At 39.9% G+C, this 25,324-nt stretch overlaps 1 protein-coding gene across 4 annotated transcripts in view; it reads right to left on the reverse strand.

The window, feature by feature from the left end:
- The window catches only part of AGK (acylglycerol kinase), a 150,620-nt gene that overhangs the window by 13,515 nt on the left and 111,781 nt on the right, over positions 1-25,324 (reverse strand). For 3 of the 4 annotated variants that reach the window (XM_012447482.3, XM_064372837.1, XM_012447481.3), the window contains exons 10-15: positions 18,902-18,981; positions 15,650-15,707; positions 10,967-11,117; positions 10,460-10,557; positions 2,425-2,495; positions 199-283 (exon numbers count right to left, since the gene is read on the reverse strand). In XM_012447482.3, coding sequence (XP_012302905.2) covers positions 199-283; positions 2,425-2,495; positions 10,460-10,557; positions 10,967-11,117; positions 15,650-15,707; positions 18,902-18,981 — 543 coding nt within the window. Of the gene's footprint in view, positions 1-198; positions 284-2,420; positions 2,496-10,459; positions 10,558-10,966; positions 11,118-15,649; positions 15,708-18,901; positions 18,982-25,324 lie in introns of those variants that run through there. The other variant, XM_064372839.1, reaches the window with a different exon arrangement.

The raw sequence follows: 25,324 nt of genomic DNA on the forward strand, positions 1-25,324 counted from the left end.
CAACTCTAAATCCGTGACTCCAAAGGGGATTCTGCTATCCTTTTCAAGTCCCCCCTAATATGAGCCAGAGCCTGGAAAAATGCTAGGCACATAATACTAAGTGTGGATCAGCTAACAGGAAGGAGGGGACACACAGAGGGGCAGGCCGACGAAGAATGAATCAAACACTGTGGGACTACCGACCCTTTCCCCACTCACCTCCGGGACAAGCAAAGTACACTGGCTGGCTTGGAGACACTCCGTGCCCTCAGCATGCAGGTTGGGGTTCCTCACCTTTCGACTTCTGTGGGCACAGGAAAAAGCAAGCTTGAGACCAGTGATGGCAACTGCATTAGGTTGCAACAATGTAGCAATTCTTTCCCCCTTTTTTATGAGGTTACATAAGTGGACAGATGGTCTATTAAGCCACAGAGTTCTGTAAATAATTTTTCCAGCAGTGATTCTTACTTAGTATTGTGATACATTCTAGACTGAATGTAGAGAACTGTGCATGAAGTTATGACTTTCTCTGAATTGTTCTTTTTAAATCATTCCACATGTACCCAATTCTTAGACTGTTAGTCTCAAATTTAAAAATTAGAATGAAATTAAATTCTTTAGGAAAAGTACTAAACTTCTGGTATTTGGTACTTGTGATTGATTACTTGAAGGAGAAAATATTTCTACTCTAATGTAGATTTGTCTTAAAAGTTCTCTGATGACTTCCTATCTGTGGGTCCCACTCCTGTGGATTCAACCAACTGAAGATAGACAATACATACATATTTTCATCTGTACTGAAAATTTACAGACTATCTTATCCCCTAGACAATACAGTACAACTATTCACATAGCATTTACATTGTATTGGGTATTATAAGTAATCTAGAGATGATTTAATATGCATAGGGGGGATGTGTATAAGTCTATGCAAATACCATGCTGCTGTATAGAAAGGACTTGAGAATCTGGATTTTGGTATCTGAGGGAGGTCCTGGAACCAATCCCCCAAGGATACCGTGGGATGACTGTATAACACAGTCTACTTGGCACACAATATCTACCTTGACTAAGTGACTACGGAGTAAAATTTCCAGCACATATACACACACTCCACTTCATGCAGATATACCTGTGATAGCTAGGCAGGGGAAATACAGTAAAAGCTAATCCAAGTCAATTAGTCCGTTATTTATCATTCATTAACAACAGTGATTCTACAAAACTATCAGTTTTCTACGCAGCTTCACAGTGTTCTCTTCAGATATCCAGAGGAAACAGACATTACTAGATTTCACTTCCTGTAGAGACCAGAAGGACACTGTGGCCGCTACTGGTGCTAACAATGCAGAACATAGTAGCTTCGCCTAACCTAAGCCATAGAATTGGGGTCTCTACTTCTGAATACCAGTATCGTAAAGGAATCTGAATATTGCTGGTCTCGCTGGCCAGACTGTCAATGAAAGTTGTGTGATTTCTGGACGTTCTGCAGAAGAAAGGATTTTCCCTTCTTTTTCCTATCGATAGAGCAAGAAAATCAAAGGCTGCAGAATCAGCTATTCAGCCTCTGAAGAATTTATGCAAAGGCAAGAAAAACAAACTTATGTGCCTGTATAGATAATGAAGTAGCCATGGAGACCAGGCCATTGCAGCAGAAATGTGTGATCCCTAAATGGGCACGAGAGGGAGCTCTGAGACAAAGCACAGAAAAGCGGAGCTGAGCAGATTACCAGTTGGCATGGGAACATGCCAGCTCCTCAGATGCTCTGAAGGCCAGTGGAGGATTTATAGTAGGATTAACCAATAAAATTCTGGCAGAGGTAGGACTTAACAAATCACAGGACTTGGAAGAGTATTCTGTATTGGAAAAAGGCCTGGGAAATGTCCAAGGTACTCAGTACCTTTTCCAGTTTTTCATAAAGGCCCTGGGAATAGGAGGACATGGTGAACTGACATAAACAGTAATGGGTACTGTGAAGTGCTTCACAATATAAAAAGACTTTACACGCATTCTCTTACTCAAGACTGAAAGTCAGTCCTGAGATCAGCAGAGATGATCGTGTTATTCTATTCTGCAGACGGGGAAAGGATTCAGAGACGCTAAATGATCCAACTCATGACATCAGTAAGTGGCAGAATCAAAATTTGCATTCAGCTCTTTGACCCTGAAACCAAAGTTCCTGATGCTATGTCATGCTCCATTGAATTCTTAGATTTCCATTGAAAAAGACTGCTCTTACATTCTGAGCCCCACAAAATGAACAGTGATGTCCAACATAGGAGAGGGGCACTATACATGTCAGCCCATAGTAAAGAAATGACATAAAAATTCCCAAACGAGACAAGGCTTTGGCTGGACTCTGTCTTAGACTTCATGGCGCACTCTGACTAGTAAAGTCTGAGGAAACCACAAGCCTCATTTCCCATGAACCCCAGTCCACTTACCCTATAGTTATAAAGTCTCCTTTGCTGACGGAGTCAGGTTCAATGCAGATATTCATAAAATCTTCTTTGCTCTAAAAAGGTTAAGAACATGAATGTCATTACTTTTTTTTTTTTTTTTTGAGACACAGTTTCCCTCTTGTTGCCCAGGCGTACAATGGTGCAATCTTGGCTCACCACAACCTCCACCTCCTGAGTTCAAGCGATTCTCCTGCCTCAGCCTCCCAAGTAGCTGGGATTACAGGCATGTGCCACAGCTCATTTTTGTATTTTTAGTAGAGAGGGGATTTCTCCATTTTGGTCAGGCTGGCCTCGAACTCCTGACCTCAGGTGATCTGCCTGCATTGGCCTCCCAAAGTGCTGGGATTACAGCTTTGAGCCGTCACGCCCAGCCGAACGCTATTACTCTTAAAATTTGGCTAATGCAGCCTGTTGCCATCCTCAGCTTTGACGGTTCATAGTTTGAAGCTATGCATAGTTAGGGGACTCTACTTGTAGTGACTTAATTCTGAACATATTTTCAGTCTTTTTTTTTTCACTAAGAGCTTTACTGAGTATACTTTATAGAAAATTCATCTCCATTGCTTGGCTTTTTGTTACTACATAAGCAAAAAAAAAAAAACTCAGAGGGGGAGGTTCTGGAAGTTGTCACTCACTAGTAGTCATAGCCGCTCTAGTCTCTAGGATTACTTCTCTTGCAGGCCAAGCTTTCAGCCCATCTCAGCAATCTCAGTGTTCACTGTATATCAGCTTCACATCAGAGCATGGAATCATCTCCTTGGCGTAGAGAGCCCAGGTGGTTGTGCTCCTTTAAATGCTCTACATGCAAATTTGGTGTGCAACCAGAGTTGAAAAACAGCAATCCATTTATTCTACGATAATGTTTAGAAACCTTCCATTTCCAGCCACAGAAAGCCCTGAATGATTTGAGCTATGACAAAATGGCTATAAAAACAGGCTTGGTTCTTAGACCACACCCCATAATTTGCTACCAGTCAGTGGCAGGCCACACAAACCTGGCCTCTGTAAATCAGTCCCACAACTTCTGTGTCAGCTTCAATAGAGGTCTTGTTTCTTTTGGGGTAGTTCAAATCTGCAGGCCCAGGATAACCCACAGGCCTCTGGGAACCTTAAAGCCTTTGCCTAAGATTAAAGGGTAACTAACAACTAACTCTCAACTATGAAGTACAGAACACAAAGTGGATGACTTTGAAAATTCACCTTTTTTTCAACTACTTAGTGCCAATCATGCACCATGAACTCACGGAGCTTGGGTTACACCAGTGAACAAAACCCACATGAATTTCTGCCTACAAAGAACTTACTTTCTATTGTAGAGAGTGAAGGGAATAGATCAATCATAATAAAGCAGTAAATTATAGACTGTGTTGGAAGATAAGGATACCACAAGTATATTAAGAGTGTATTAGAAAACAAGACCAAAGAAGCAGAGCAGGGAAGATGAGGTGGCGCTGATGGCAGTGGCTGCATTATGGAAGGGGGTCTGTGGAGAAACCTCGGAGCAGAGGCCTGAAGGAAGTGAGGGAGTCAGCGATGTGGACATCCAGGGCAGTGGTTCTCAAACTTTAGCAAGTGTCACTGGAGAGCATGGTAACACTCAGAATCTGTTTTTTGTTCGTCAACTAAAAATATATATATATATATTTTAACTCAGACTCCAGCCCATCCCAAGTTTCTGGTTCAGTAGATCTGGGGTGAGGCCCATAAATTTTCATCTTGAGCAACTTCTACTTGATACTGATGTGCTGATCTAAGGACCAGACTTTGAGAACCCCTAATCCGGGGATGAGCAATCCACACAAGGGGAACTACTGGGGCAGAGGCCTTAGGATGGTAGCAGGGGACATATCTGACAGGAGCAGGGAAGAGCAAGGAAGCCTGTGTGGCTGGTGCAGAGCAAGTGACAAGGACAAGAAGCGAGGAAGACAGAGGGAAGAGAAGCTACATCAGCAGGGCCTCATAGACCATGGCGAGGAAGCTGGCTTTTAGGCTGAATGAAGCAGAGAGCCACTGGAGGGTTCTAAGAAGGGAAATATGTTCTGGCTTCATTTTAGCCAGAGGATCACTCTGGCTGCCATTTTGAGAATTAAGACAGGAGTAGTATTGGAGAGGGAGACAGTGGGCTAGGAATTAACATTATAGAGAAATGTGTAGGAATGGTCTGAGGTTCAGAAGCTCCCAGGAGCAGTGATCTCTGGGCTCGGGGATGAGTTAGAGAGGAGGAGGAAGAATGGGTTAAAGCAGTGATGATGAATCAGGAGGACAACCACCAAGTCACCAGGCCCAGCATACAAGGGGAGGGAAAAAGAGAAAACACAGCCACTGCTTAAAGGCTGTGGGGAAGGCAGAGCCCAGGGGAGAGCCACACTGCGCTAGAACAGGGGTCAGGAAACTTTCTGCCAAGAGCCAAAGAGCGAACACTGTAGGTTTGCAGACCATGAGGTCTCTCTCACAGCTACTCAGCTCAGCCATGGTGGCGTGAAAGCAGCCAGAGACAACACTCAATGAATCAGCATGCTTGTGTTCCAGTAAAATGTTACTTACAGACAGTGAAATTTGAAGACAATTTCTACATGTAACAGAATAATACTATTCTTTTTTTTTTAATGATTTAAAAATGTAAAACACATTGTTAGCTTCAAGGCTGTACAAATATGGCAGCAGGATAGTCGGGCCTGTGGTTTGTCCTTTGCTGACCCCTGTTCTAAAGCTTTGTTCTGGAGGCGCAGTTCAGTTACCTATAAAGAAACTGGTTCTCTGGAGGTGAGCCTTTAGCTTTGTTAACAGTGAACAGGGCAGCCTTTAGTCTAGAATTAATTTTGACTTACTAGTGAGGCAATACCTTTCTGAGGACACTACCCAATGCCCCATGTCTGAAGAGGATTTTCTACTCTAATTGGTTCGAACATGAACTATTCCTGGCTTTGTGAGAGGACTGACTCTCCTGAGACTGTCCCGCCTGCTCCTTACTGGTAACTCAACCTCCGGTCTTGGATGGTGGTTTCTCACATGCATGCACCTGTCAATACTCAGCTGAAGATTCCAGAGAAAACCTCCATAAACCTCTAGCTCAGTTCTGGGTGCAGCTCTCCCCTCCATGTCGCTCTCTTGTATTCTGCCTTGCGATTCTAGCTGCCTTGATTTCTCAAAATTCTCAAAGGCCACCTCAACTGAGGGAGGCCATGGGCTCTGTGTGGGCGCCCTCTCCGTAGGGTGTGGCCTCTCTCCAGCAGTCAGCTGGGGCAAGCATCAGGCTCACTATGTTTGATTCCTTGCTCTCTGGAATCATTGTCCTATGCCACTTGTCTCATACCAACGTCTGGCAACAGTTGTTTCATAGATTTTGTCCAATTTTTTTTTTTTTTTTTAAGACAGAGTCGCACTCTGTCAGCCAGGCTGGAGTGCAGTGGCACAATCTTGGCTCACTGCAACCTCCGCCTCCCGGGTTCAAGTGATTCTTCTGCCTCAGCCTCCTGAGTAGCTGGGATCACAGGCGCATGCCACCACACCTGGCTAATTTTTGTATTTTTAGTAGAGACGGGTTTCACCATGTTGTCAGGCTGGTCTCAAACACCTGACCTCATGATCTGCCCCCCTCAACTCCCAGAGTGCTGCGATTACAGGAGTGAGCAACCACACCTGGCTGATTTTGTCCAATTTTTAAGGTGTTTAAGGTATAAAGCTGGTGTTTTTTGCTCTATCTTGGCCAGAAGTCTCACATTAACAATCAAAAATCAATTCATTTTGTTGCTTTGACAGATTAAATGAGGAAACTTTATTATCTCAATAGATGCTAAAAGAGTACTTGATAAAATTAAATATTTAAGATATTTAACATGAAAGATAAAAATGCTTAGCAAACTGGGAATAGAAAGGAACTTCTTTAATCTGATAAAGGGTATCTATAAAAAAAGAAAACACATTAAATCCAAGAATGAAGCAATGAAGACTTTCTATATCAGAAATAAGAAAGATGATGGGGACTCCTGTTACTGCTACTTCTGTTCAACCTGTACTGAGGTCCTAGCCAGTGCCCTAAGTAAAATGAAGAATTGTAAGGATAAGTATTTGAAGAAAGAAAACAAAACTTGCACTATTTGCATTGGACATAGCTAAATCTATAGAAAATTTGAAAGAATTCATTGAGAGAAAGAATAATAACAATTAGGTTGCTGATTCAGCATTAATATAAAAAATCAATTATATGTTCATCTACTAAATCAGATAGAAAATGAAATTTTAAGAGATATTACTTAGAATAGGCCAGGTATGGTGGCTCACGCCTGTAATTCCAGCACTTTGGGAGGCTGAGGCGGGTGGATCACCTGAGGTCAGGAGTTCAAGACCAGCCTGACCAACGTGGAGAAACCCTGTCTACTAAAAATACAAAATTAGCCTGGTGTGGTGGTGCATGCCTGTATTCCCAGCTACTCGGGAAGCTGAGGTAGGAGAATTGCTTGAACCTGGGAGGCAAAGGTTGCAGTGACACGAGATTGCACCATTGCACCCCAGCCTGGGCAACAAGAGTAAAACTCTGTCTCAAAAAAGGATATTATTTGGAATAGCATAAAAAATTAAGATAACTGGGAATATATCCAGTGAGATATATATATATATATATATATATATATATATATATATATATATATATATGACAGGCTATTCTAGAGAAAACTATAAAATTTCACTGAAAGACACTGAAGACCTAAATAAATGAAGAGATATACCCCATTCATATGCTACAGGAGTCAATACTGTAGAGATGACATTTCTTTCCAAATTGATCTATGGGTACAATGCAGTAAGATCAATATTATAACATTTTTATGTGGAATTTAATAAAATAAACATTCTAAAATATTTCTGGAACTCGAACTAAGAAGAGTCAAGAGACTGTTTAAAAAAAAGAGAAAAACATAGTGGAACTTATTAAACTATAATAATAAAGAGAAGCAGAGTATTAGTACAAGTATGAGAAAACAGAACAACAGAAGAAAGAGACCAGAAACATTTATATGTATATAGACATGACATACGGCAGAGGTTTACTGAAGATCAGTAGGGAGAAATGGACATTTCAATAAATGGTGCTTGGACAACTGGCTTTCTATTTGGAAAGAACATAAAATTGGAGCTTGACCTCCATCAGTCAAAAAACTCACTTATAGGCAGGTGGGAGCATTTCCTTTTTAAAGAAAAATGAAACTACATTTCAAATCTTTTCACCTATTTTTTTCCCACATCAATAGATAGAAAATAATACATATATAAAATAGATATGATTTTTAATAAATGTACCAAAATTATATTCAGTCTGATTAGTTCACTGCAAATATTTTACTCTTATAAATCCAGTGAGCATAGCTGTGTAAGAGATCCTAATTTTCACACATTCCACACTCCTACAGCTTCTTTCATACACTGAATGTGCTGCTCTTAATAAGTGAACATTTTGAGCTATTACATGGCAGCTACACTGTCTTTAAATATTGTATTGCATTTGCTTTTATTTTTATAAAGAATTGTGCCAAAAAGAAACAAATGAATTTGCTGCTCCTAGTGATAAGAAGCACAGTATCATATACTTTTATAATAGGCACAAAGATAAAAAGCACTTGGCATTGTGAATGTGGCTAATCTTGAGCACAATCACTTACTCACTGAACTCAATCCATTCATTGGTACTCAATCATTAGTGAAAAGAACATGAACGAAATGTTCAGCATACATATTATTAAAGACTTATTATAAAGATGTATAATTAGAAATTTTTTCTTTCTCTTTTAAATTTCTCTGGAACAGAATCTATTTTTTTTTTTTTTGCATTCATATATCCACTTTCACCAATGTTTTCAGATTTTCATTATGTAAAAAAGAACTGCCTACATTATATATTCATCAGATTATTTCAGTAGGATAAATTCCTGGAAATACAGTTAATAGGGCAAAAGGCATAAATTTTAGACACTTAATATATACTACACCAAGTTGCTGAGACAGGATGTTCCAATTTATAGTCCCAGCAGAAACATACACCATCACTAAGCTTTTAATATATAACATGCTTTTTAGTCATAATTCAATGTTACTATTTTAATTTGCACTTCTTTGAAGAAATCACTTTTTCTGTCTCCTTACCTATAAAATACAGATAAAGATATCTACCTAATAGTGTAACTATGAGGATTACATAATATTATGTAAAATTCTTAGGACAGTGCCTAGCATGCAGTAGTCAGCAAATATAAACTATTTTCTCATATGCTTATTTCTTTTATGCATTTTCTATTGTTACCCTTTGCTCACTTTTTATGTTAGTCCTTTGCCCATTTCTTATTGCTTTATCCTAAGAGCTTGTTATAAAGAAAGTGAATTCCTGGTCTATCACATGCTAATATTTTTCCCAATATGTAATTTAAAAGTTTGTTCAGAATGTCTTTTTAAATAAAAAGACAAATGCATCAGTATGATTTTTGCCTTAGATGTCATGCTTAGAAAGGCCTTGTTCTCCTTAAGTTTATACTGATAATCACTTAGATTTTATCCTAATACTTTTTTTTAAAATTTCAAACTTTTAAGTTCACATATGTAGGATGTGCAGCCATGTTACATAGGTATAAACATGTGCCATTTACCCTAATACTTTAATGATTTTATTATTTTATATTTAGTTCTTTAATCAAACTACAATTTTTTTACAGGGGGTGAAAGGAGCTATGTTTTCCACATGTTTTGCAATGGACATATATTACTTTTATAATTAGAAAATAACTCAATCCTCTGAATATTAATATTAAAATCAAACTTCTCATTATATTAATACTGGAATCAAACTTATCACTCTATTCCAACTCCATCTGCTAATTTTCAGACTGGCCTAGACAACTGTGAACAGACTACTTTGATCTGCATAAAAGCTGAATGTAATTAGTCCACAGTTAACAGTTACTTTCCTATTGGCATTCCCATTAATATAAATTACCAAGGTTTTTGCTATACCAGGGTCAGTAAACTTTTTCTGTAAGTGACCAGCTAATAAACATTTTAGTCTTTTGGGCCATACAATCCATCAAAACTACTCAGCTCTGCCCCTGTAGCACAAAAGCTGCCACAGACAATATATTTGTGAATGAATATGGCTGTGCTCCAATAAAACTTAAAATCCAATTTATGGATAATACTGAAATTTGAATTTTACATATTTTTCTGTTCACAAAAATTATTCTTCTTTTGATTTTCTTTGCATCATTGAAAATTAGAAGATTCTTAGCTTCTGGGCTATACAAAAACAGGTGGCAGACCAGTTTGCCAACGCCTGCTTCATTTCAATGCTTTTTGGTGTATTGTTTATAGCGGTACCACCCAACAGAATTTTCTGTGCTGATGGACAGTTTGTATACCTGTGATTTCCAATACAGTGGCTACTAGCCACATATGGCTGATGAACACTTGAAATGTGGCGAGTGTGACTCAGGAACTAAGTTTTAATTTTATTTAGTTTTAATTAATTTAAATGTAACTGGCCATGTGGCTAATAGCTACCATATGGGATAGTGCATACCTACAGATTGGACTTAAATAGAATCATATGTAGATATAGATACAGATGTATGTGTGTGGCTATTTTTCTTCTGAGGATCTAAGTTGACATAATTAGTATAGTCACAAAAATAATAGTTATTTACTCAAGTAAAAGCTCCACAATTTTTTTCCAGTGACAAATGGGAATAATTTTCATTTCTAAGGCCCTCTTACCCAAAGTTCTCTGAAAACCAATTAAGCAATGAGCAGAATATGTGATCAGAGCCCCAGAAGCATTTATGCCACTCCTACAGGTGATAGCTTCTCCCATTGCTGTTATTCCCTAAAGGCACACCATATCCTTTCTCCTGACCCTGCCCTCTCTATCTCCACAGGGTAAAAAAAAATAATAATAACTGAATTAGTGGGAGAGGACTATAGCTATTGTCACTTTTCCTAGATACCAAATGCTTTTCTAATAAAAAAGCACACTTACTGTCGGGCCAAGCTGATTGTTCCGTGTTGTGATGGACAGTTCAATGGTGGACAGCTGCACATCTTTCCAGACCCCTGGGCTCACCTCTTGGGAAGGGGCTGTGGGAATCCATTAGATACAGGTCAGTTTCTTCCATTAACATGTCACCACCCACCATGGACGGCTAGTTGCTAGCTGCTCAGCTCAGCTTCTCAAGCCTTTCTGCTGACTCTTCGCCTTCGTTTTGTTTCATGCCTCTTATACATAGAGGTAAAAATGGCACCTCTGTGCCTAAAACAACACTACCAAAAGCAGTCACATGAACAGAAAGACTGTGCACAGAGACTGCTATGCCCATTGATGGGACACTACTTGGGCCTGCTCTGGTGGCACACAAGGATGAATTCAATGATCCCTGAAAGGCTTCTCCTGCTCTAGTTAAGTCTCTAAACCTGATTTTGGAGATCTTCTTTAGGGCACTCCTAAACTGACCAGGGCCCTCCAATCTTCAGTCACCACATTGCTCACCATCCTGTGGTTGTGCCCAGAAGGATGCAAGCCTCCGTAATATTCTCCTGTACAAAGAAGGCCTTTGTACAGGTGTCTCCTCTGGTTCACTAGGAGGTCTCTCTGTAGGTCCCGTGTACGAGATAGAGGCTTGATGAGTCTGAGGCCACTCCTTTTAATGTGGAGAGAGAAAAATTTTGTCATGCATCTACAATTCCACTCTGGGAGTTTCTCTCTGCAAAGGTTATTTTTCTACCTATACCTGCTAGAAAGCGAACTAATAATCTCCTTTCACTGGATGGAATGCTCTCTAATTTGGAGCATGGAATCCTCAAGCTTTCTTTTCCTCTTAAAGCTAGATCTTAAAAACCATGAATTCAGCAAGTACTGCCTTCATTGCTCCCCCTAACATGGACTAACAACCACCATTTACACTTGTCCAAAAAGAGGATGAATGAACATAGGGTCATCAGTAATAAATTTATCTTTGGCTTACAGATGGTGATGAAAAATGAAACTGATGAAATCCAGCTGCATCAAGTACTTACCTCACTTCTGGAATCTTATTCCACACACAGGCCAGAATGGTTTACCCCAGGCTCACAATCCAGTCCAAGGCTTCTCACTTCTGCTTCAAAGCCCATCACCCTCATGCTCTAATTTTTTTTGTCTTCTCTGTCCTGGCATCCCAAGTCCAGTGTCATCCTGGATCACATCCTGACCACATGAATAATTAAAACCATACCCTAGCCTCTCAGCCCTCGACATCACCTCCAATTTGCCACATCCACCCATTTCCATGGCCACATCCTGGCCCCTAATGTCACCCAGAACTATTCCACTTTGGAAATCTAAAATTCCGAGATCCTATTCTCTAATCACATCCCATATTCTTCCGGTTGATTCTTTTGTGTCCATTGTGTCTCTTAGGGTGAAGTGCTTTCCTGTTCTCAAGTTTCCATGTGGTGAATTACAGAAGCAACACTGGCTTCTCTCACTCCACCACTTACTCACTCCTCCCCAAATCTAGAAGGACCGGTGCATGGATCTAGCCCCTTCCTTTCTCTCTGACAGTCGCTATCTTTGCCTCAGGTGTTCACTGCTTCTTCATGCAATAAGCTTACTGTACTGGTTTCTGCCCAGAAGGAGCTGTTTCAACTGGATACGTTCAGTTCACAGAATTAGGAGATCAGATAGACCACATATCTGTGCTCTGTCCTCCATTCCTGCTGACACTTACAAAGCTGATGTTTTGATCTCCATCTGCCTAGTTCCTGCATTTGTTTTCATACCTTGGTTCAAACTAAAAAGAGGAAGAGAGGGGTTTTACTGTGGGCCCTTGAAGACCTAACTGCACCAAGTTTTCAATTACATTGAGGATTCTACTCCCTGCCCACTCATTTTCCCTCAGTGCTAAATTGATAGTCAATTACTCTAAATTGCTTCTTTTTCCACTTATTCTTGGCCCTCCTATGTCTTTATTCTTCTATAATATGTCCTAAAAAGCCCCAATTGTGGATCAGCCTTATCACTAAGTTCCTGTATTCTTACATCATGGCTCAGTATTTCTAGAGGAGAAAATGATACTCCTGCTGAGTATTAATACAAGGAAAAGCAGTCACCCAAAGGAGCATTAGTGTCTACAAATTGTTAATTGTTCATCCTAGGCCTCCTCCTACTTTCATCTTTCTTCAGAATCCCCCATAGCACTACCCACTGCCTTTCTGACAGGATCACTTTGCTTCCTGTACTTCAGTGAGACCATCAGGGACATCAGTGAGAATGCCTTCACTTTCTCTAATCTCATTTTCGTCTGGACCTATCCTTTACTCCTCTCCTGTATCAGTGCAAAAATGGGTCCCTTCTCCTGTCCAGGTGCAAGCCTGTACTCTGGATCCCACACCCTTCTACCTCTCATGGATTTTGCCAGTTCAGTCATGCTTTCTGTCTCCTTTCTCCTCACCACTTCCTGTTCTTTTCTTTTGCTTCAGGCTAGAAACACATGGATATTCTCCACTTTTGAAAACTCCACATTGACCCCATGTTTCTCTCAGCTGTTGCCTTCCCTATCTCCTTCTCTTCAAAGTCAGGTTTCTTGAAGGAGTAGCTTGGTCTTGTCGTCTCCACTTCTTTACATCACTTTTATGTCTTTGACTTTCTTCAACCTGGCTTCAGTCCCCACACTTTGGAGGCTGCCCAATTCAATGGATACTCTCTTGTCTGTATATTTAAAGTCTTTGTTTGTGCTTCTTGAAACTCTTGGATTTTTCTTGAAATTCTCTCTTCTGTTGGCTTCTATATTAGTACTCTCGCCTGCACTTTCTCTCAGCACTTCTCAGTCATTTTCAGAGGTTCTTTAAATGTTTATGTCCCTTAGGGATATTCCTGGCCATCTGTACTCAATGGTAATTTCACCAAACCCGAACCCATGGTTTCAACACCACTCACAAATTTATGACATCTGAATCTATTTCTTCTTCTTCTTCTTCTTCTTTTTTTTTTTTTGACAGAGTCTTGCTCTGTCACCCAGGCTGGAGTACAGTGGTGTGATCGCCGCTCACCACAACCTCCACCTCCTGGGTTTAAGTGATTCTCCTGCCTCAGCCTCTTGAATAGCTGGGATTACAGGTGTGCGCTACCACGCCCCACTAATTTTTTGTATTTTTAGTAGAGACGGGGTTTCATCATGTTGGCCAGGCTGGTCTCGAACTCCTAACCTCGTGATCTGCCTGCCTCGGCCTTCCAAAGTGCTGGGATTACAGGCGTGAGCTACCAGCCCCAGCCCTGCATCTATTTCTATAGTCCAGACCTCTCTGCTGAATTCCAGACCTAAATGACAATTGTATCTTTGCTTGTCTGTACTACAGGTATGTTACACTCAACATAGATTAAATTGAAAATTTCATCTCTGTTAACAAACTTGATTTACGCTAGTATTATCAACATCAGTGGAAAACTCCAGTTACCAAACTCTAGTCCCTCATACTAGAAATCTAATAATCCTATATTCTTCTGACTTTTGAGGTTCTAATTTAATAACTCTTTAATCTGTCTTCTGTTGTCAATGGTCTCTGTTACTTCCTTAGTCTATATGTCACTTCCCACCTGACTACTTTAACAATCTTCTATCTAATGTCCTTGCCTTGAGCTACCCATGTCCTATCTGTTTTTCTGTTTAGAAAAAAACAATTTTTCTAAAATGCAAATCTGCTCATGTCATGCCTCTGTTTAAGACTCAGTAACTCTCCATCACTTTCAGGATAAAAGTCAAATTGCACATCAAAACTTGCCATAACCTGCCCTTACCTAACCCACTGGCTTCACTTCCTGCCATTTTACTGCATTAATCTTAATTAAGGGCCAGGTCACACCACTGTTACTTCACACAGCGTATTAAATGTCTCAAAATTTAGTGTAAGTGTCACCTCCCCTGGGAAGAGTTTCTGACCTTCGTTAGATTTAGATGCCCCTTCCCTCTGCCCCATCTTGGTCTTTCACAGCACTCACCAAACTGCTGATTTACTTTGCCTTCCTCCCAGCACATGAATATTTCTTGAAGGTAGGAAACCTGTCTCATTTGACCATTTGACTTTGTATCCCGAGCATACATTAACAATTGTTTGTTGAATAAATGGTGGAAACAGTTTATATTCTCTCAGACTCTACCATTTAAATATGTAGCTACTCTGTTTCTTCCTAAATGCACTCAGGACTTCACCAATGAAATTATTCCCTCAAGGAATAACACATTTTATTAACCCAGTTTGCCTTTGGTATATAAAGACCTTGCCCTCCCAAGTTCATTTTTAAAATAATATACATTTACTTCTAGTATTTTAGTGATTTTAGTGTTTTACATTTAATTTTTTAATCCAGCTAGATTTTTTTTGAAAGGTAAAGCTATGTTTTCCAAATGTTTTGCTATGAACATATATTACTTTTATAATTAGAAAAACACTCAATAACTCTGAATATTAACATTGGAACCAAACTTCTCACTATATTCCAACCCCATCTGCCAGTTTTCAGATTGGCCAGCCACACTGTGAATACACCACTTTGATTTGCATAAAAGCTGAACATAGTCTGTAGTCCACAGTTAAAGATGGTTTTTCTATTAGCATTTTCACTAATAAAAATCGTTCGGCTTGTCTCTATACCAGTATTTTTTATTGTATAGTATAGAGTACCACTGCCCAACAGAATTTTTTCTGATAATGAACATATTTCATATCTATACTCTCCAGTGCAGTAACCACCACCCATATTTAGCTAGTATAGTTTGAAACCTGCTGATATAAACACAAACCTGTACAATTAAATATTATATATTCAGATACAAATCTTCAATACATTTCCAGGTGCTAATATAGACAATCATAACAAATAATCGGTGAGACATATGTCATTAGGTTCAAGGTTTGTCTGGCAAGAGAGTGAATTAATGGCAAAGGGAAGTAGAATGCTAAAGAAAAATTAAATATGGGTTTGCTAGTGGAAGAAATGAGTTGGTAGATGAGGGGTGATTCCTTATCAAAACAGGAATGCTTTCTGCATTTTTATTTAATCAAACATGCCCCGTTTTAGTGTTGAAGCATGTCACATTCATCTGTAGCAAAAAATTAAAAATATATACCAAATACATGTATTACAGAGAAACAACAAAATAACACAGCAAATTTCTACCCTGTAAATCACATTTACCTTAAGAGTGCTGAAAAAGTGGGCTGCTTTGGTTTTTAGAGGCCCAAGATACCAGTACCTGTGAAAAGACCGAGATAAAAATCAGATAAGAATATTAAAAGAACCATCATGTAACAGACACCATTCATGGCAGACAATACATTAGAATTACATCTCTGCTACGAGTGGCTATTCTGGTAGCTAGGAGATTATGGCTTAGTATAAAAGAGTATCACATTTAATTTTAAATCCACATTTCAATGCCTTGTCAAGCTATAGGTAATTAGTTATACAGTAAAGATTCCTGCAATTTATGAGAGATATATAACCAGGCTCCTTTCACTAAATTCACAACATTCTTTAAACATATTCTTTAAACCATAAAATACGGTTCCGTATAGAGTTGTCCCTCAGTCCAAAGTGTGCAGATGTTCAAGTCCCTGACATAAAATGGCACATTTGCACATAACCTATGTACATTCTCTTGTATATTTTAAATCATCTCTACATTGCTTATAACACTTAATATAATGTCTACACATCACTGTTTTCACAGATTCAACACAGTACTCGTTGTGCAGCAAATTCAAGTTTTTCTTTTCGTAACTCTGTGGAATTTTTTTTCCCCAAATATTTGCTAGCTGCATTTGTTTGCATCTATGGATACAATGGGCTAACTGTACCTTCAAACGAGCAATGAGTAAAGGATGATAAAGCCACACTAAGATGCAAACACTGCATGCTCTGATGTGCTGATCCCAAGCTAAATGACTAGATCCTGTATACCATGTCCTCACACACACAAATGCACATACACACACTCAGTTAAAATGTGTAAATCAGCATGATTTCACATTATTCATTTTATACAGCTTTAAAATGGCAAATGTTAAATCTGGGAATAAAGAGAATCTATTGCATATTGCTAAATACATAAAAGCTACTGGAGAGAGGAAGACACCTAACTGGAATTAGAAAATGGCATAAAGTAGATTCTTCCCTTAAAACTTGTCTCTGTTAACAAATCACTCAACATTTACTGCTCTCTATTGATTCTGATCATATACCTTTATTTAGCACCTACTATGAATGTGAAGGAAACAGAAGAAATATAAAGTATAAATTTCCCCCCTGAGAGCCTATGATTTGAGAAAATAAGGCCCAAATAAGTAAAAGAAAACAAAGAAAAGCATAACCTGATCACTACTTATTGGTAAGGGGAATCAAAAAGAGACAAAAAATCATTAAGGGTCTAAAATCATTGGAGAAGCCATGCTTATAAAATGAAGGGCACAGAATAAAGTCAGGGCACAAAACTTAGAGTATGGGAAATAGGATAACAGCCAGAGAGAGAGGGAAAAGCTTAGAAGTAAAGATGCATAATTGCATAATTAGGGGTGATGACAGATAAGTTGGGCCTGGAATACCAGAAAAAGAGCTTAGATGTAATCCAAGGGGGAATGCAGAAACTTTCTATTATTCAGGCTAATATTGTGCTACTACTAATGAGGACCTTGATCATCTGATTTTTTGTGTTATTACTTTTTAAAATTTACTTTATATTTCGCTGCTTTTCCTAGTTAGCCAAGTAGAAGATCATCTCAACTCAGGCAATTACCTTGTAAATCTTCCTCAGTTCCCCTCATCTCCACCAATAGTAAAATTTGCCACTGTCCTTGTAGTCTTCCTATAGCCAGCTAGGAAATGACTTCTCATATCTCTACATTGCTTTCTTAATACAAAGAGCAACGCTGTGAATGGGCCTAGCCAAGGTAGTACATAATAACAATCAGAATTTTTAAATTTTTTGTTCAGAAACCAATGGGGCAAGTATATAAAATATTCCTAAAAGCGTTGACCTGCATTGTGTTTTGTTGCTGCTTAACACAGTTTGGAAAGCAATTTGTCCTAACCAGACATTTTAGGGAAAGCTAAGCAGTTCCTCTTGGTGAGCTGCTGGAATCTGAGATATCAGTTCAAACCCAAGGTAACTGTGGAATCCCATAATCATGGCACACTTGCAAATAAAAAGATGTGAAATACTTAAGAATGCAATGTATAATATAACATGGTAATATCTCTCTTTTGACATTCCACTGTCAGGAATTTCATTAGTAAGAATAATAAAGTGAACAAAGTGAAAGGAATTTGTTAAAGCCAGCCTATGAAGTGAAAGAGCAGTTTCTTGAGAGCTACATGTGAGATCAGTCACAATTCATTTAAACCATACTCAAACTGTAAGCCCTCGACTTTAAGAAAAGGTAAAGAGAAAATACCACCCACCAGGTATGAAGCGAATCTCATGCGGTGTCCCCTTCAGTCTTCCTCAGCAAGCCCTTGCCTACTTTACCTCTCCACAGCAACTTGAACATGACACACCCTCTCTCCAAGACAAGACTTTCATTGTGCACAATGGATTCTCCAAAAATAAGTCAATTCCCATGAAAAGCCAGTGCCGGCCCTCTAATCAGCTCCTCGACAGGCCCGTTTCTCCCGTCTCACAGCACAGCCAGGCACTGCCTTTATTCCTTCTCTAAGAACGGCGGCCTGTGGTCTCCCAATCTGTGAGGCCTTCACAAAAACGCCTCTCAGGAAAGTCATCCGATTGCAACAGCTCCATAAGGCTGTAGCTCAGGCAGTGCCTTCCACTTGGTACCCAGCTAAGCAGCTGCAGACTGACATGCAATCCAGTTCTCCCTGTACCCTAGCTTGAGCCTCACCTATGCTCCACCACTGTGTCTAAAAATAGAGACATACCCTTCTCCTCTTCAGCTACCACCCAGCTAGTGTCGAGGAAACTGCAACTTTCCCCAGCCTTTCTGCATATAGGACATAAACCTCTATCTGACTTCCTACCTCCATTATTCATTCACACATAGTTCAACCTCCAGGTCCCCAATTTTATTCCCAGATCACTGTGAGTTAAAACCTGAAAGGCAGGGACAGAATAAGATTTTTTTTTTTTGAGACGGAGTTTCGCTCTTCATACCCAGGCTGGAGCGCAATGGCGCAATCTCGGCTCACCGCAATCTCCGCCTCCTGGGTTCAGGCAATTCTCCTGCCTCAGCCTCCTGAGTAGCTGGGATTACAGGCACGCGCCACCGTGCCCAGCTAATTTTTTGTATTAGTAGAGACGGGGTTTCACCATGTTGACCAGGATGGTCTCGATCTCTTGACCTCGTGATCCACCCGCCTCGGCCTCCCAAAGTGCTGGGATTACAAGAATAAGATTTTTTTTAAAAAACATCACACATTGATATAGTAATCCTTTACTTGCTAACTTTGACGCCAGCATCTCTGAAGGATCCCCATCGAAGGCCGGTCATTGCAAACACAGGCTGTTCCTTTTCACCCTGGAAGTTAAATACATTTCATTTAAATTCATGACAATCACTCACTGGGAATTCTTTACATGTAAGTACTCAGCAAATGTTCATGACCTACTTTTCATCAAACCAAAATTCTAAAAAAGTATGCTCAAACTTTAAAGATATTAACCCTGTGAGTGTTCAGCAAAAATACTTACATAAGTCACACGGTAATATGAAGCTAATTTTTTTTTTTTTTTTTCCTGAGACAGAGTCTTGCTCTGTCGCCAGGCTGGAGTGCAGTGGCGCAGTCGCAGCTCACTGTAACCTTTGCCTCCCAGGTTCAAGTGATCCTTCCGCCACAGCCTCCTGAGTAGCTGGGACTACAGGCGTGTGCCACTACACCTGGCTAATTTTTATATTTTTAGTAGAGACGGGGTTTCACCATGTTGGCCAGGATGGTCTCCATCTCTTGACCTCTTGATCCGCCCGCCTCAGCCTCCCAAAGTGCTGGGATTACAGGCGTGAGCCACCGCGCCTGGCCTATGAAGCTAATTTTTACATATTAGGTTTCATGAATCTGCTGGCAGGGGAACATACTGTCATACTTTGGACTGTACATTAGGGAGTACCTAACTGTGTTGCTTCAGGTCAGCTAAAATTTCTTTTCTTTCATGTACTTGTCCAAGGCAAAGATAATTTAAGCCTGCATTCTCCTTATAGGATCAAGAGCTCTCGAGTCAGATCAGAATCCTGGTACTCTAGAATGTTTCACCTGAATATCTGAAAATACAGTCAAAAATGTGTTACAAGAAGTCAAAACAAAAAGTGATTTGGATTTAGTCCAATGTTTTATGGCCAAATATTGCATATTTTAATCAGTGAGTTTCTAATACATCAGTGAATTAAGCAATATAGAGAAAAAATATACAATACAGCCAATGTCCCTAAGAGTTTATGCTCCACACTGAACCTTCCTTAAAAGTGATAAATAATCTAGGATTCTAAATGGAATTTTTCCTGTAGCTCAGAATTTCATCTAAAGTCTAAGAGCTGAAAACTGACAGGCACCCAGGCCCCCCGCCCCATCCCCCAGTTTAAAGAGAGCTACCAAATACTACATAAGACTCCACAGAAGTTGCTAAAAGCGGGCAGAACCGGCTTGATTCCCACCACAGCCTGTGCAAGCAGAAGAGTAGGAACTGGAGGCAAATCCTTGGCAGTGCAAGTCGCTGCCTGGAGGAAGCATGCGGTCTTCTCCGCAAGGGAAAGAGTGCTTCCCTCAATACCACCTTCACTCCCGTTTCCACTACGCCAAAAGCAAGTCTTCTGCTTTGGAATGATGAGAATCAAGAGAAATTTCTAGAAGACTCAAACACAGTAAGAGAAGCCTGCAAGGAAAGGACACTGGCCTCTCATCCCTTTATCTAATATCTGCTCATATGGTAGACTTGCATTTTCACTCTCTGTACCTGCTCTAGCAAGGGACAAGGGAACCAGAGAGAAGTGGCAGAGAGAAAAGGAGACGGTGCAGTAACTCACTGGCTGGTACAGCAAGGACATAGCGATTTTCTGGGTGCCTAGTGGAGATTGGGGAATATAGCAGGGCTTTGAGTCATCTTGACAGTACTCCATCTAAGATCCTAGCCCGGGGTGATAGTACCCAAGCAGTCAGAAGCTGTGGACAGAGCCAAGCCTGCATGTTCTCTACAGGAAGCTGAAAGAAGTGGAGCTAGAACAGACCTCTAACTTCAGAAAACTATGTATGCCGTGGGGAGGAAGCCCAAAGAATTCGCACTTGAACCCATAAGACAGCCAGCACAGGGGCATCAGCAACCAAGAGGGAATTATAATGCTGCCTGGTAAGGGGAAAGATTTTTCTCTAATCCTTTCTTTATATACCAACAATAAAGGAGCTAGAAATAGTAGGAAGCAGAGAGAGTGGAATGAACAAACAGATAGCCAAAAACATTGATGGGAAGGAGGACTGTTTATTAATATAAGAAGGTGATGGAGGATATCAATGATACAGTAACATTTGAACAGAGACCTGAAGTACATGAGAAATCCAAAGGAGGCCAGGGAGGTCACAGGGACTGGACTGTGCTTGGCCTTGAAGGCCTTTGAATGACTTTGGTGTTATTCAGAGATGGGAAGCTGCTGAAGGGCTCTGGGCAGAGAAGCGCCGTGCTCTTAACTCCTGACCATACACTGGCTGTTGTGCTGACCACAGACTGTAGGGAGGCAAGGGCAGAGGGAATGATAAGAGCTAGAGGAATCCTGCAATGATCCAGACAAAAGATAAAGGTAGCTGGAACCAGAGTTCCAGAATAGAGGCAAGAAAGAAAGCTTGATTTTGGACATATTTTGGAGATAGAAACAATATGATTTCTTGACTAACTGGGGGAGTCAAATATGACTCCAGAATTTTGGGGTATAGTAAGTGATGATTTTATCAAAGTATAAGTGATCATTTAAAGACTGTATTATTTTTGGCTGGGCGTAGTGACTTACACCTGTAATCCCAGCACTTTGGGAGGCCAAGGCGGGTGGATCACGAAGTCAGGAGTTCAAGACCATAGTGGCCAACATAGTGAAACCCTGTCTCTACTAAAAAAATACAAAAGTTAGCTGGGCATGGTAGCTCATGCCTGTAATCCCAGCTACTTGGGAGGTTGAGATAGGAGAATTGCTTGAACTGGGACCCGGAGGTTGCAGTGAGCCGAGATGGCGCTACTGCACTCCAGCCTACGCTACAGAGCAAGACTCCATCTCAAAAAAATAAAATAAATAAAGACTATTATTTCTTAGGAATGTTACATGCTGATCACTAAAGATTTATAAAATGTTATAATAATGTAGAACAATTATTTTGAAGTAAGAATCCTCACAGAATACCTAAGTGATCCTAGGCAGGTCACTTAACTTTTGGACACTGGCTTCTGCCTCTGAAAACAGGGTCCTCTTTTGCTTAAGACTAAAACTTCTCTACATTATCTCCTATGAGTGTATAAAGGGCTATCACCACTGTAACCTCCCCTGCTAGCAGTGAGTGGCCAATAGTAAATAGAATTTATAATCAATAAATATAATTTTAAAATTACTATTTTTAATCATAAAATGAAGTGACAGAATAATCTCATAAAGCTTTTATATCAGCCAAAAATATCCCTACTCTCACTGGAATTTCACAAATGTCACCTCTCATGTACGTGAAGACAGATAAGTTTTTACTCATCCACTCAATATTGCTGGAACGCCTACCAGCCAAGCATGGTGCAGGGAATTGAGGACGCACAGGTGAACAGCTAACATACTCCCTGCCTCGAAGTGCTTACATTCCCTCCCTAGCCTTTATGCTCTGCAAGCTAAATGTCTAGTCTTTCCATTGTTCTGCTATGATTTTACAGCCTCATTATCTTGTTTATTCAACCCCCTCTGTTGTTTGTCCCTCTTAATTCTGTCATCTAGATCTGAATCTCAATATTGTCTAAATTAAATCCCACTTAAGGCCTTCACCTTAACAAAATTGCTAAGTAAGTATAATAGTGTGGTAAGTTTTTACACACCAGGCTTCTGATTTATATTGAGATACCTAGAGTATTAGGGAAGTAGGTACAACTGTACAATGGGTGGGGGGAGCTAAGGAGATGGATGGTCAAAGAAAACATAATATACATTTTAAAACAAAACGAGTTATTTTTAATTGATAAATCACACTTGTATATGTTTATGGGGTACAATGAGATTTACATGTGTATGAAATGTGGTATGATTAAATCAAGCTGATTAAATATTCATCACCTAATTTACTTATCCTTTTTTGTGGATAAGTAAATTAGGTTATGAATATTTTTTTGAGACATTTGAAGTTTATTCTCTTAGCTATGTTAAAATATACATTATTATCAACTATAGTCATCCTGCTGTGCAATAGATCTCAAAACTTATTCCTGCTATCTAACTGCAACTTTGTACTATTTGGCCAGCAATTAAAAAACAAGGTACCCACATTAGGGGAGGTTGGAAAGCACTGGAAAGAAGAGAAAGGAGAGAAGAAAGTGATTCTAGCCTAAGGGAGAGAAACAACAGTATGTGTCTATAGCAGCATTTCCTCAAATGTCATAACATGTTAACAAGCGTTATGTCTGAGGATGCTGCTGCTGCTGACAGAAGATTCTATGGTGAAATAAATTGGAACATACCAAACTTACTTGGTTTGAAGCAAGTTATGTTTACCGCAGTTCTTAAAGTCTTTAATATGTTAATGTACATTACGTATTTTCAAAAGAGGAAGCACAATATACCGCCTTCCTGAGATGTGAATTGTGCAACCCTTCTCTGGGAGGACATTTTTGTGTAATTAATATTTCTTGATAAATCCTATTTTAAAGCATGTAGTATAGGCAAGAGGTGCTGAGATGAGTACTTGAGGCTTGCTGGCTGATCCTCTAACCCTGTTTTCTCTTTCTTCATCTCGGGGGAAGAATTTTAGGAATATTCTGTTAGAATTAAATAAAAAGCCTTGTCACCTTAAAGTTCCACTGATGTGGAATGCTATGTCCTAGCAAAAGGTGGGAATGGCTGTGGACAACAGGAAATGAACAATCACGGCAGAATATGTGTGAGCAGATCTAGAAAATAATTAGTATTCCAGATAGGCATAGGACTGTCAGGATTCAGAAGAGCCCTGAGGACCAGTCATGGAGAGACTAGTCCCTGTTGGGGTATCGATGAACACAGAAAAAATAAGCAAGGTCAGATGATAGACAAAGTAGAAGCCACTAACAGACAAAGTACCACTGTATCTTAACCCACTGAAGGTCTGGGTAAGTGGTCAGATTATGAGATAGATGGGTCAGTAAACAAAACAAACAAACAAACAAAAAAAAGAAAGAAAGACAAGCTCACGGCCAGATCTTCACAGCAAAGGAGATGTGCTGCCCCAATTCAGATTCCCCTAGAAAGAGTAAATCCCTGGGAGAAAATGGCCTAGGGTTTGTGGAAGAAAATAACTGAGTGAGCTGGATGAAATAAACATGTAAAGAACACCGAAAAGAAAGCAAGTCCTACAAACCAGATAGATGGCCTAATCTAGAAATTTCAGAGATTCTAGATAAACAGGAAGAAAGAAAGTAGAAGGTGCTCTAAAGGAGTTCTGAAGCAGCTTCAAGCATCATCTTAAGAGTATGATCAGGGCCAGGCGTGGTGGCTCACGCCTGTAATCCCAGCACTTTGGGAGGCCGAGGCGGGTGGATCACGAGGTCAAGAGATCGAGACCATCCTGGTTAACATGGTGAAACCCCATCTCTAGTAAAAATACAAAAAATTAGCTGGGCATGGTGGCGCGTGCCTGTAATCCCAGCTACTTAGGAGGCTGAGGCAGGAGAATTGCCTGAACCCAGGAGGCGGAGGTTGCGGTGAGCCGAGATTGCGCCATTGCACTCCAGCCTGGGTAACAAGAGCGGAACGCCGTCTCAAAAAAAAAAAAGAGTATGATCAGAGCCAGGGTCTAAAAAGGAGTCCATGTAATTAGCCAGGAATGACAAATAGGGAAAATGGAAAGGTTCTAACTCCCCATGAACTCCCCTCTATGCCTTATTTGGTTCTGTGTTGGCAGGGTCTTACAGACTCTAGTTGAAAAAACAAAAAGAAAAAGCTAGAAAGAATTCCATAAACCTCCCCAGTAACTACTCTAAAGTCAAGAATCAGGCATTACAGGTGTCTGTTTATATGGGAAAAACTGCCCTTCAAAAATTACGGAATGGTGCCAACTATGATGCCACCTGGACAAAGCAGTTAAGTGGAAAAACCAACAGACCATGAGAAAGAAAATCTGAATTCCAGTTACATCTCCAGCACAACTAGTCATCATCAAAGGAGTCTTTTTCTCCCTAACCTGTCAAATGAAGATACAAATCTCACCTTGACTTCCTCACGGAGTAGGAGATTCAAGTGAAATGTGAACACAGATTGAACAATGTAAAAAGCTAAAGATAAGGCATTATTATTGTTTCCAAGGACTATTTTTCTTATCTTTGGAGAATCTTCAGACATATGTTTAATGGGCTTTGGGTTGTTCTTTAAATAAGAAAAATGTGGTATCAGGCTTTATCTATAATGCTTGTAGTACAAGGCTCTGTCTATAATCTTTTTCCCCATATTCTGAAATTAATTTTCAGAAATAAAGGAAAAAATAGAAAATGTATCCAACTTAGCTGGGTTCCTCAGAAACCAGAGTAGAGACTGAGTACCACATTTTCTAAGAACTGATTTTTAAAGTTTTCTGCTTCCTGGGTTGTGTCATCAATACACAGAGCCTGTGGTAAATTTGACACTGGTTTCATCAACTCACAAAGTCAGTATATTTCAAAGAAAAACATAAAGG

The sequence above is a fragment of the Aotus nancymaae genome, unplaced genomic scaffold (genome assembly GCF_030222135.1).
Source record: "Aotus nancymaae isolate 86718 unplaced genomic scaffold, 86718_ANA_hifiasm-v0.15.2.pri h1tg000002l, whole genome shotgun sequence".
NCBI lineage: Eukaryota > Metazoa > Chordata > Mammalia > Primates > Aotidae > Aotus > Aotus nancymaae.